We start from the raw sequence: 13,880 nt of genomic DNA, 5'->3' as shown, positions 1-13,880 counted from the left end.
TAGAGTTTATGTAAGAACTCAAATGTCCATTTCCATGTTGTCCCGAGGCATTTGTTCTATGATAAAAAAAAATCAAAATTTTATACATTCATTCAATCCAAACTCGAAAATAACCCGAATAAAAAATAACACGAATTTAAAACCATCCGAACAAATAATCTGACCCGAATGCGAACTCGAAATAACTTAGTCCGAGGGTAGATGGTATTGACCGTTGACAAATCTCATCTTCATGTCAGAGATTTTATTACACAAGTATTTCATAAGACTATAAGCCAAATTTGCTGAACCATACAATTGATTAATATTCATTGATATAAGACTTTTATCGGTTGTAACTTGTTATTGTTTTATGATAGAATGTAATTACATACTATTATTTTGATCTAATGGACTCATTTAGTTTAATAATATCGTATGGGTTAATGTTATTTTTAAATACGAATGATTAAATTTATTGAACTACTTTAAATCAATACTAAATTATAAATTACATAAATTTAAAGGATTAAAAAAGTTAAATACCCTTGAATGCAGAAAAGAATTACAACCAGTATCTGTCATTCATTTCCTCATAGTAGTACTCTTTCAGTTTCAGTTTGGGCAATAAATGAAAAATAATAAATATCGATTAGAATACACTCGATTCGAGTTTTTAACGAGCCGAAACGAGTTATTTAATACCCCACTCGAAAAGTCCACGACCAACTCGAAAATATAATATATTAAGAGTTCATTTTTAAAAAAATTGTTAAATTACTAATAATATTAATATTTATGTGTTGATTCTTTTAATATATATATAATATAAGGTTTTAATTTATTTAAGGTTTAGGTTTGAATTTGAGTTTGAACTTTAATCAAGTTAAATTTAAGACTTTTTTTTTATTTCGAGCTTTTATAAACTTCAATTTATGATTTTCGAGTTCAAGTCGAGCTTAACAAATTTAGACTTATAAGTTTTCGAGCCGAATCAAACTCTATTTTAAAATTTTCGAATAAAAAATCGAGCTCACTCAGCTCGTTTACAGCCCTAGTTTCACTACCCTAAAAAAATCCCAAAATTTATCTATTCCTCAATCTTCTCTTTCAGTTTCAACCAAAACCAATTGATTAATTAAAGTAAAAGATTAATCCCCAGTTCAATTCTCTTCCATTTCAACCCTTTAATTATAGAGAATTAATGATTTTTATTTAATACAGTTTGGCTTTTTTTATTGGTGCAGAGAGAAGTCGTCTTTCTTCGTTGGTGGTCGGAAATGGCGAGCGTGGTTGATGCGGCGGGTGAACCGATCCCGACATCGTCGCACGTTGAGATTATTTGTATGCCCGAAAACGTGGAGTTCCTCAAATGTAAGAAGAAAGATCCTAACCCTGAGAAATGTCTGGATAAGGGCCGTCAAGCTACTGGCTGTGCCCTTGGACTGTAAGCACTTTGATTCTTCAAATTTTGCTAATTTTCAATTTATATGCTGTGATTGTTGATCTTCTTTTTGCTGGGTTTTGTGGATTTTAAAAGGCGTTGGAGAAAGCTTGCCCTTTGGAGTGATTCTCGGCAAACAAAGCATTGTCTGAGATTTCCATTCTTGAAATAAGTTCTGCAGTGGAGCAAAAGCTCTTGTCCATGTGATAAGCAATGCCCCTTCTATTAAAAAACCCAAGATGGTAAGCGGTTCTCGGTCCCTGCGGAAAGAGATCGAGTGATGGAAGTTTAGCGAATTGAGGGAAGATTATGGCGAGACAATCCGTTAATCCTAGAATGTTACGAGCGAAGGTGCAGCAGCTGAGGCAAATACTAAATATACCTGTAGACTCAAACCTTGTTCCTACATAATCCAGATCAATTCGACTATGTAGTTGAGGCAAATATTAAAATAGACCGGTAGACTCGAACCTTGTTTCTACATAATCCGGATCAATCCGAATATGCAGTCGAGGCAAATACTAAATTAGACCGGTAGACTGGAACCTTGTTCCTACATAATCTGGATCGATTCGAGTATGCAGTTGAGTTAATAGAAGTACCTGGAACTGCTACCTTTCAATTGATGAACATGTCCATCAATTTTTTTAAAGTCCACATTTGTCTGATCTCTGTAAGAAAACACAATAAGAGACATCAAACTCAAAAGAGCTGTAAGAAAAGAAAAGCAGCCTTGGAAGGAGCTAAGTTGACACAGAGAGCAAGTTTTTTTTTCTTACAAAGCAATGGTGAGTTCATTGAGAATTTTATTGAAATCATTGAAGAAAATGGAGACAACTTCAGCAACAAAATCTGGGTTGCTCTCATCTTGAAGCTGTTGCAGCTGTAAGAACTGACCATCCAAGAAACCCTGCTCTCACCACCAACAACAACAGAAAGCCAAAACGTTCTCTTTTTTTTTCTTTTTCTTTAAGAAATAAGTTGTTGATCTTCCTCAATCTAGATTTTTTTTCTTCATTTCTTTAGCTTTTGATGTTATTTTTCAGTGTTTTATGTTATGTTGAAAAAATTAGCCATATTCAAAGACCGAAAACTCATGTTATTCTATAAATTTTTAGAAAGTATTCTAACATTCATTCATTTCTACTATGCAAACAACTGACCTCCTCTTAAGAAGTCGGATTGAATATTATGTCATGTTGTGCAAGGTTAAAGTTCACCTCTACTATGTTCCTTAACATATTTCATTACTTTTGAGTACTGGATTATTTCTTCCTATCACTTTGAATTGAATCCATTTTATGATCAGTTTATAGATAGTCAATAAAATTAACTCAATCAAAAATAAAAGATGAGAAAAATTAAAATATGGATTTATATCATTAAAAACAATTCCATAAAATATTTTCAGTAAATATTACTAAATAATGAAAAATAAATTACACAACATTATCCAAACACCGAAAAATACTTTTCAAAATTTATTTTTAAAAAATTATAATTCACTCTCCAGAATTTATTTTCTAAAAAACCAAAAAAAAAAAGACTCTAAATAACTTCCTACTTTTTCTCGTTAAATTAATTCATCGAATATAAACACCTTTTGCAGTTTTACAAATCTTTTTGATGTTTGATGAATTTAATTTGTCGGGAAACAAAATTCCAAAGCCTTTTGTCTTGTCTAAGGCCTACTGTCGCCACTTGCTAGTTTCTTTTCATTATTGATGCATATCATGGAAGCTTATATTCAATATGCCAATGATGAATACTTGGCCTTAGCTTCTTTTTTGACGTTATTTGAATTGTCGTATTAACTGAGATTAAAATTTTAGAAAGGATAATTTACTCTCTTTTTTCCAGTGAAAATCCCTTTATCTTTTATAGTTAATTTCAGTTATCCAATGATTTAAAAATATTTTTTTATTAAGTGATTATACAAAGTATTGACACCATATTCCCACGTAAGCCTAATTCGGGTCAGGCCATGATCCCATTTTTTCTGACTGACTCTAGCAAGTTGGGTAACCCGAATTCAAACTGGAACGGTCCAAATTCATAAACTTTAGTACAAGACTCAGTCGTAACAGATTATGGACTGAGACTACTAGCTTGATCCTTTTGGTAATGTGTTCATATAACTCAAAACCATTTAACATTGAACACTCACACTTGTGATATTTTTGGTGCTCGAACTAGGGATCTCAGGGAATAACAATAATTTTTTTACCATTGAGGTCGTTCGGTTCGTGTCTACTAGCTTGATCCTTGAAAAGTCTATATGCATCTAAAAAAGGTAGGCCGCTAAAAGAACATGGGGACATTGCTTTTAGCTGCAAATTCCATCCATTGAAAGCTAACAAATGTTTTGAGCACGAGTAGAATATTGAGAAAAACTTGCTATCTGATAACACTAAATGAGAATCTTCAACAAAGAACACGTTAACCAAACTAATAAGATCGAATCCGGTTAACGGACAGGCAAAAGACAAAATGCATGAGTTTCAACTATGTTTATGAGAAACTACTGAATAACATTTGTTAATAATCCATCAAAAAAAAAACAATCAACAAAATAGTCCACACGAGGAAAATTCAGTATCCGATACGAATCGAAATAAGATCGAAGCATGTAGTATAAGGTTAACATACTTTGCAACTTCTTCTGCAATAACCAGGAAGCTCGGGAGATCCGATCATGTATTCCGGGTTCTTTGAACACTCACCGAGAGCAGCCCATCTCTCACAGCTTTCATTCAAATCTGTGCAGTTACCGCCCGCTGACAAATCCTTGTCGAACGAATCGACGTGGATCCACTTTGTTGCCGACCATTTCTCGCCTTCAATTACCGGGCATCCGGCATGCAGACTGCTCGGGTCGGGGATAGCATTAGGGTAGAGACTGAAGAAGAGAAGGGCATCCCCTCTTTTTGGTTTCACTAATTATTTCAAAGTTAAAATGCAAAGGTAAGAAAACAACAAAAGATCAATTAATTGCTTAAATATATAACATTCCAGTTTCTATGTGACTAACCTGCAATTCCCTTCTTTGCACAGTCTGAGAGATCATCTTTTGCAGGAGTTGTATGAAGGGGAGACTCCTGATGATGAAGTTATATTAGAAAAATCGTACAATGCATATAATAATACTTGCAAGATAATGATAAGGTAACTAGAGTCATTCCCGCCCGGCACCGAATTACCGGCTTAAAACACCAGTCGAAAAGAACATGCGACCGAAAGCATGTGAAATAACAGCGGAAGAGCTCTAATACAATTATGGACACTTCAACAAACCTCTGCTTCGGGGAACACTGTTTCTCCACCTTTGGTCACATTTGTAAGATACATCAGCACGGTGGCGATGCGGTGTCCGCCCCTGGCAATGTTCACCTTGTCAACAAAGTAATCGTAGTGTGGTTCGTATTTCTGCCCATGCTCATATCTCAAAACTTGTATGCCTTCCCCATTTTCTGGATGTGGCAAAACAAAAACCATCAATATGTATGTATCTAGTTTTACATTTAAACATATCATATACAAGATTAGTTTCTCAGCTAAGGATTGGCACGAAGCTTTACAATGACGATTAGAAGATGAACACATTAAGATGATTTAGATATTGAAAATTCAAAGACCATTGAAAAAATTATTCCAGATGCATAAATCATCTATCCAACTACATGGTTCAAAGATGAACAGGAATCTGCAGAACTAAGAGCCTTTATCCTATGCAAAACACCTTCCTACCCATATCATAGTCACCGGTCAATCCTGGAGGGTGAGAGTTGAGACTTTTTTTTAGACAAGGTTTAATACTTTCAAACTTGTCGATGCAATCACAATAGCAGAATCTAAATTAAAAATTAAATTGCAACCTAAAAACTTGACGAATTGAAGAGATGTTTCAAAACTCCTCAACTTATCGTTATTGTGTGCAAGAAATCTTCACATCCTGTTAAATTGTCATGAAAACATTAAGTTATGACTAGGAATAAAGGAAGTGATCGTAGTGGTCACCAATTCCAGCTGGTGTCGATGGTAGCCGAGCACCAAGGGCCATCTAGGGGTGTTGACGGAGGCCAATGGTGTTACCACTCAAATTAATCATGGTAAAAAGTTAGGATCAAGAGAGAAACATGCATGACCATCAGTTTTCTTGAGCATTTATTATTCATACCTTTGGGAAGGAATGTCCATGTTGAAATCTTTTCCTCAATACCATCAACAATAGGATCCTACAAAAAGAAGAAAAGAAATGATAATCAAATACACAAGGGTTCAACATTCCGAGTGCGACTTATCGCGCTAAAAGCTTGTCGGAGCGAATGCTTCCGACCATGATTAACACACATTTCTTTCATCATTACCATACATAATACAACTCAACCTATATAAACAATGCAAAAGCATGAAATTATCTATGGGATCGGCACTGTTACATGTAAGAGAATTGACTAAGATTTTCACCAAATCATACAAAAACAAGTACCTTTTACATCAAAAGTCCAAATTTAGAAAGCAGAAGTGTTTTAAGTGAAGCTTATCTTGAAATGCCAATAACTAAAAGCTTCCATAATTGGATAAAAATAAGATTCACAAGTAATGTACAAATATAATCTATAAATAATATATAAATATTGAACCTTTGCTTTAGCAATAAACATCCCCGAGCTAGTACGGACTTCGCTAAGCTTGCTCTTTCCACTAACATTATCAGCAACTGCAGATCTCTTTAGCTCCAATTTCGCCTTTACAGAATTAAAAAAAAATCAGATTCTTATAAAAATACTAAAATTAAACCAATTCAAGCTATAAAAAATCAACGAAAGTGGAAATGAAACTTACGATAGATATCAAATGATCGCATTCGAGGTCCGTTAAGAAGCCTTCATAGACAAAAGCCCTGCAAAAGAAAATAAACTTGAGACAAAAATGAAAGAAAATGAAATTTCTTACTGAAATTAGCTGCGAATTGAAGAGAAATTGGGGACCTAGGTTTCCAAGAAACTTGTTTGACTTTTGAAGGATTGATAATGGAGCTTGGAGAAGTCAAGAAGGAATCACAAGATAGGTACAGGAATGAGAACAATATCATGAATTGCAGAGTATAACTCCTCGAAACTGCCATTGCAAATGCGTAAGGATTTGGATAGAAAAGTGAGATTTTCTACGAAAATGAAAAGTCAATTTTTCTCGGGAAAATGATACTTTCGTGATCTGATTTCTGAGCTGTGAGCTATGAACAAGTTAACCCGTTGAAAAATATACAAGCAGCGATCCACGATAATCGGTAATACTTCAGCTAATTATTTGGATAAACTACGCATTTAGTGCCTAAACTATTAATTGTAGTCCGTTTTAGTGTCTAATCTTTTTATTTTTTTCAAAATCATACTTAATGTTTTGATTTCATTTCATTTTAGTACCTACAGTTAAAAACTTAACACATTTAGTACCTAAACTATCAATTTTGGTCTATTTTAGTATCTAAACTTTTAATTCTTTTCAAAACTTAATGTTAATTTGGAACGGGATACTAAAATGAAACAAAAACCTAAGTTTTTAGGGTAAACTACATGTTTAGTACCTAAACTATCACTTTTATTCTATTTTAGTACATAAACTTTCAATTTTTTAAAACCATACATATAGTTTACTTTTTGTTTCATTTTAGTACCAGTCGTTAAAAATTTTTGTACTAAAATGAAACAAAAAGTTAACAATAGGGTACTAAAATGAAGCAAAAAGTAAACGCTGAGTACTAAATGAAACAAAAAGTAAACATTACGTATGATTTTGGAAAAAATTGAAAGACTAGGTACTAAAATGGATCAAAAGTGATACTTTAGGTACTAAACATGTATTTTACCCAAGTTTTTAATAGTGGGTACTAAAATGAAACAAAAACTAAACTTTAGGTATAGTTATGAAAAAATTAAAATTTTAGATACTAAAACAGACCAAAACTAATAGTTTAGATACTAAACGTGTAGTTTAACCTATTTTATTTTATATTTGTCAAAGTAAACGCTGCGTTTTGCATGTGAAAAAAATGGATTTAAAAGGGTAAAAAAACATTTGGTCCCTAAACTTGACAATTTTTCTATTTGATCCATATTAGTTCCGCAACATGACAATTTTATCTATAATTTAATCCCTGAATTTAAATTTTTAATTCTTTTGATCATATGCTAATTGTTTCACACATCATCTGAAATTTTAAAATATGTATATTTTAAATAATGAGATGATAGGATCTTAGTATGGGCGGAACTTCATGGGTAAAGGGGAACCTTAATCTCCACCAATTACTTTTTAAGTATTAATTAATAATAAAAAATATATACTTTTATAAAACAAATAGATAAAATTTATCAGACCCCTTCAATTAAAAAAATTATATTTACGAAAAATAAAAAATATTTTTACCTTGCTATAATAAATTTCTAGTTACACCCCTAAATCTTAGGTGACATTTGGTTCGTTGGAATGTTTCTGAGGAATTGAATCTGTGAAGAAATTAGAATCTGTCAAGAATTAAATCCAATTTCATATTCTGTTTGGTTGACAAGAAATGGAATTGAAATCCGATTTCATATTCTGTTTGGTTCGCAGACATGTCAAATGAATTTGATTTCAGTAATGTCAAATGAATTTGATTTCAGTAATGTAAAATGACAAAATTGTCATTATTGTTTTATTTTAGGGTCTGTTTGTTTGCATGTAATTGGTTTTCCGGAAAATGAATTACTGGAATTTGAATTACTGAAAAATGAATTACTGGAATTTGAATTCTGGAAAATGAATTACATTTCTGGAAAACATCTGGAAAACGTTTTATAATGTTTGGAAGATGTTATTTAAACCCTTTTTCCATTGAAGAGCTTTTTAAAAATTATTTATTACAAATATTAAATATAATAAATAATATTATTTCTCATAAAACTTAATATTATTATTTTAAAATATTAAAATAATTTATTTATTATTAAATATTTTTTTATAATTTTATTAATAAAAATATTAATATTGGTATATTTTAGTGAAATAAAATATTATAAATATTATAAATTATTTATTAAAGTAATAGTATTATATTATATTTTAAAAATATTAATTAGTATATTTTAAATATCTTTACTAAAATATATAATATATTATTATTAAATATATAAAAAATTATATATTATTAAAATAAAAATATAATATCTTATATTATTATAATATAATTGATATTATTGAACTAAAAATATATATTATTATAAATATTAATAAATATATTTTAAATATTTTAATGATTAATATTTTGATGAAAATGATATTAAAATATTTTATTAATATTAAATTCATAAAATAAAATTATTTTGAGTATTTTTGCTTTGAATTGAAAAGTTCGAAAAATGACTTACGGAAAATGAATCCGTAAGTCATTTTACAGAAAACACAAAGGAAATTCTGTTATTAGGAAAATGAATTACGTTCCGGAAAACGAATTACGTGAAACAAACACGAGAAAACATTTTCCGGAAAACGAATTACGTGAAACACACACGGGAAAACATTTTCCGGAAAACGAATTACATGAAACAAACACGGAATTTCGGGGAAAATCAATTCCGTAATTGGTTTTACGGCAAACAAACACACCCTTAGTTTGTTTTGTAGTAATATATTATAAAAAATAAAAAATATTAAATTTTCATTTTATTTATTGATTATTCATTTCAATAAATTATAAAAATCATGCTAATAAACATCATAAGTTAAAATCATCGCAATAAAAAAATGTTAATAAGTTACCAAAAGATAGAGCAATATTTCGATACATTCCAATCGGAGTATGTTAATTAGTTACAAAAAATATTCCAAAACTATTTTTATTCAATATATGAATTAGAAACGACCAACACGACACAAAATAATAAAAAAATTATTTTTATTCAATAAAAACATTGACTTAATTGAAAAAATATATATATAAAGGTGTATTATTGTAATTATTCCTAAATATATAAGGTAAAATTATATATTTTTTCGGGTCGGTCCGGTTTTTTTCACCCTAAACCCGAACCCGACCCGAACAAAATAAAGTTTCACCCGACCCGACCCGAATATATGAATTAGAAATCCGACCCGAAATAATAAAAAAATTATTTTTATTCAATAAAAACAATGACTTAATTGAAAAAATATATATATAGGGGTATTATTGTAATTATTCCTAAATATATAAGGTAAAATTATATATATTTTCGGGTCCGGTTTTTTCACCCTAAACTGAACCCGACCCGACCCGACCCGAATATCACACTTAAAAAAACCGACCTGACCCAACCAAAATAAAGTTTCACCGACCTGACCCGACCCGAATATATGAATTAGAAACCCGACCCGAAATAATAAAAAAATATTTTTATTCAATATATGAATAAGTTATCAAAAGATTGATGAGGGTAGTATGATCAAATTTCAATTCCCTCCAACAAGGGAATTAAATTTCATCCATTCTTGGATAGAATTCACTTTCCTCATTTGATGGAAAGTTGAAGCCATGAGAGATTCCAATTCCCTTGGAAAACTTGAACCAAACATGGGAAAGTGGTGGAATTGAATTTCAATAACCCTCAATTCTAAGAGATTCATGCTAACCAAACGACACCTTAGAGTTTTACATATGAAAATGACAACCGGATGGGACCGATTTTTACCACCTTAAACTCAACCTGATTTAATATAATTTTTTTTTCTTCAAAATAGAAAAACAATTGAATAAAACAAATTTTGTAAGTTCACATAATTTACAAACTTCATTGGAGAAGAAGGAGAAACCAAAGCCACCTACATTAAGAAAAAAAGTTCTTTAAGCATCATTAGACTGTTCTAAAAGAATCCACATTTGATGATTGATATCATTCAAGATCTTCGTTGAATTGTTTTCTTCTGCATCGAAGATCTCCTCCGAGTATGTCCTTTGAAGCGTCGCCTCCGATTCCCATTGTTTCAGCACCTCCAGGCCTCTGTCATTACCCTTCAGAATCTCTACAACCTGCATCCAAATGCCATGTTTGAATCAATCAATAATCTACTATGTTAGTTTGGCTCGGGGTTCTTAGCGTCGAACACAGATGTCTACAACCCGACTCGTTCCGATGGAATGCGAGACACACTGGAATTCTCCTATTTAGGCAGAGTCATAGGCCTTTCATTGTTTTGCCACCATCAGGTGTGTCTTTACGTTCGAATCAGGAGCACAACACACAGATGAGTTATAGGCCTTTCATTGTTTTGCCTGCAAGAATTTGGATACATCAGTGTTTGTTGCATAATGGTCTTGGTCATATACTTATATCTGAAACGAAAACTCGATTCCGAGTTAACATAATGATGGAGCAAAGCAAACCTACCCACATAACAAGGCTTTGTTGTGAGCTATCTATGGCTTGCCTCCCGGTGATGAGCTCCAAGAGCAATACACCAAAAGCATAAACATCTGTTTTTTCATCGACCACGCCGTGCATGAAGAACTCGGGTGGAAGATAAATGTCATGACAAGATTCTGTTGGAAATTTTTATGTAATAAAAGCATTTTCAAAGGTTCGAAACACCATTTGGGATTTAAAAAAAATAACAAACCCAAATGTTCCTTCGACTTTAGAGACTGTATGATGAGTCCATTGATCAGGTAACTATTTTGCCAGTCCAAAATCACATATCTGGAATCACTATGGAAATTCAGCCTCAAGCTATACATATATATATATGTATGTATGCATCTATGTATATATGTACGTAATTGAGCATCAAAGTCTTCTGAAAGCAAATGTTTGAAGCCTTGATATCCTTATGGATAATTCTCCTCTGGCAACCCTCATGAAGATAGCAAAGGCCTTCGGCAGCCCCTAAAGCGATCTTGAATCTGAGTTGCCAGTTCAGTTTCTCCTTTGACCCTGTATATATGCATATGAACAAGTTGAATTAAGCACTTTTAAGGAAAATCGAACTTAAGATAGGCTTAGGGGCAAAAACGAACCATATAGTATTGATGCCAAGCTTCCATGGGGAGACAACTGAAGAACAAGGTGCATCCCTCCTTCAACTCCATAACCAATCAATTTAGCAATGTTAGGATGATCAACATGCACTATAATTCCGAGCTCAGATAAGAAATCGATGGCCTTTGTAAACCTCTGCATACCCTCCTCCTATCAAATTTTCTTCTCAAGAAAACACAAACATTATCAAATAAATGTTTATTAAAACCAAACATAAAACGATCAAGTCGTATGATGAAATAAAAAAAATACCAGGGCTGAAGTTATCGGTTGCTTCTTGAAGATCCGAAAGCGAGAAGTTCGTCCAGGAAGATTTAAAACCGCCTAGTTCAGCATCAAGAGCTGAACATAGATTAGGAAGTATGTCATCTCTAAATCTTTTCCTGCTTTTCTAGCGAGTGTAGGCTTGACCGGAGGTAAGGATTGAGAAGCGAGTCCTCTTTTCAGTATCCGAGAGAATCCACGCCATTGAACAATCTGAGATATTCCATTTTGAGATTCAGGGTATGATGAAACTCTGGCCTTATTAGCAGAAGTTGGCTCGGATTCTATAGACTCTGCACTTCCTGTAGATTCTTCATTTGGTTCTATGCATTCCGTGGTGGTTGTCGAGCAGTCCTCGAGTTCGGTGCCTAATGACACAACTTCTGAAAATGATAACAGAATCCTAACATTCCATTAGCAAAGGTTGTTGGAGTTACTTGTGACATTTAGATTCTGGGGATCAAAGAAATGAATGATCAAAATATGCCAGCCATAGTCTTATCGGAGAAAGCGTGTCGATGATTTAGTTTCCGTAATTGGCGAAAAGGCTCCCATTTCCTCTTTTCAGTGGCTCCTTTCTTGACAGTTTTTAATACCAGCCGATGTTTCACCACTACAAATGGGGAAATCAAACAAGCAGATGGTGTGAACAACTAGTAACACACACACACATTATCAATTATTCTCAACAAGTACACAGCTGCATGCTTAAGCACTGAGATTGTGAAGAACATATTCAAATGCCATTATTTTGTGTGTACATAGATGCATATATATGCTCGTGTGTGTAAAAGAGACTTAAAAATATCAAATTTCAAAGCATAAACACATGAATCTTCTAAATTCTAAATTTTGTGTGCATATATATATATATATATGCTTGTAGTTTAAATTTTGTGTATATATATACATGTTGCCTTAGTGTTGTGAAGGATGCAAGCTGTGGTAATCTAGACGAGGCCACATCTGGGGCAAGTGGAATATTGTTCATCGTATCTTATAATATTCCATGGGAGCTCCAAAAGGCCAAACTTCATAATCTTCTGAATTTAGTTCCTCCTGGTTCATGCTTACCGCTTCTAGTCTTAAGTGGTTCTTATAATGTTGAAGATTCCGATCCTTGGTCAGTTATAGTTAATGAATTGGGGCTGCATAACATTGACAAATTACGAGTATGTCGCTTTTTGGTTGTTTTCCTTGTTGGTAAGCAATATTCAGAAAGCTCAAATGGGTTTCTCAGTGATGAGAAGTTAAGGGAAGGGCTGAAGTGGCTAGCCAATGAATCACCTCTCCAACCTGTTCTTAACGGTGTAAAGACACACGACCTTGTAATGTCCCACGTGAGTCCAGTTTTGGAGGAACTGGACAAGCTGAGTGATTATGAAGTAGGTCCGAATCACTGCATCGCAGTCTTCAATGAAGCATTGGATTGGTCATCGCAAGAACTTGCTGCTGCTATTAAAGCAAATCCTACCAATTGGCCTTGTCCGGAGATTATGTCACTAAAAGATTTTAGCGACGAATTTTTAGCTGTGAAGTTATTCTTGCCTAGTGTGGGGTGGAGCTTGACAGAAAAAACTGCGCCACTTGAATGTGCGTTGAAAAATTGTCAGCTTCCTCGTTTTCCTGATGATATCTCATTGTTGCAAAGTGGTTCCAAGATGGGAAAAGATATTGATAACCACAAATTACTACTTGAAAACTGCTTGGCAGAATACCTAACACAGTCAACAAAGATGATGGGGGTTCAACTAGCTACAGAAGAGACATCCGTGATGTTGCAAAGAAACACACGGCTTGAGCTGCGCAACTTGAGCTACTATCTTGTCCGAAACTGGATCACAATCTTCCGACGGATTTTCAACTGGCAGCTTTCGAGTTTATCAACCGGGGCATGCTCCTTTTCTAATGTATTGCAGACTCATCGTGTCCCCCCAATGTCAGGAAACTCAATTAAGTTGCGGCTTGAAGTCGAAACTTCACCTCATTGTTTGAGTCATCCATCTTTAGATGAAATACTTGAAGTCGGTTTTAGTCCCCTTAAGTCTCAGAGGATTAGGTTCAATCCTGAACCTTCTCGAGTGGAGACCGCATTCCACAAAGTAGTTAAAGAGGCTGCTACAACCAATAACTCCCAGAAT

The 13,880-nt window shown here is 33.2% G+C and overlaps 1 protein-coding gene and 1 pseudogene across 1 annotated transcript; both read right to left on the bottom strand.

The window, feature by feature from the left end:
- Positions 1–3,846: 3,846 nt before the first annotated feature.
- LOC120134964 (probable prolyl 4-hydroxylase 4) lies at positions 3,847–6,687 on the bottom strand. Its single transcript, XM_039151342.1, has 7 exons — positions 6,415–6,687; positions 6,269–6,326; positions 6,067–6,171; positions 5,601–5,658; positions 4,718–4,893; positions 4,455–4,521; positions 3,847–4,359 (listed from the first exon to the last, which is right to left on the bottom strand). The coding sequence occupies exons 1-7, from the start codon at positions 6,549–6,551 to the stop codon at positions 4,064–4,066; spliced, it is 897 nt and encodes a 298-aa protein (XP_039007273.1). The 5' UTR covers positions 6,552–6,687; the 3' UTR covers positions 3,847–4,063.
- Positions 6,688–10,283: 3,596 nt separating this feature from the next.
- On the bottom strand, positions 10,284–12,233 carry LOC120134883 (annotated as a pseudogene).
- Positions 12,234–13,880: the final 1,647 nt, after the last annotated feature.

The sequence above is a fragment of the Hibiscus syriacus genome, unplaced genomic scaffold (assembly GCF_006381635.1).
Source record: "Hibiscus syriacus cultivar Baekdansim isolate YM2019G1 unplaced genomic scaffold, ASM638163v2 tig00110600_pilon, whole genome shotgun sequence".
Classification (NCBI taxonomy): domain Eukaryota; kingdom Viridiplantae; phylum Streptophyta; class Magnoliopsida; order Malvales; family Malvaceae; genus Hibiscus; species Hibiscus syriacus.
Note: the sequence above shows the minus strand (reverse complement) of the source record. Positions and strands in the feature narration are given on the sequence as shown.

Bases quoted from the DNA above. Each gene is read 5' to 3' on its own strand.
- LOC120134964 (XM_039151342.1), bottom strand. From the start codon at position 6,551: ATGGCAGTTTCGAGGAGTTATACTCTGCAATTCATGATATTGTTCTCA. The intron at 5,659-6,066 runs GTTCAATATTTA...TTCTTTTTGTAG, and splicing joins TGTTTATTGCTAAAGCAAAG to GATCCTATTGTTGATGGTAT. The intron at 4,894-5,600 runs GTATGAATAATA...TGCCACATCCAG, and splicing joins ATGGACATTCCTTCCCAAAG to AAAATGGGGAAGGCATACAA.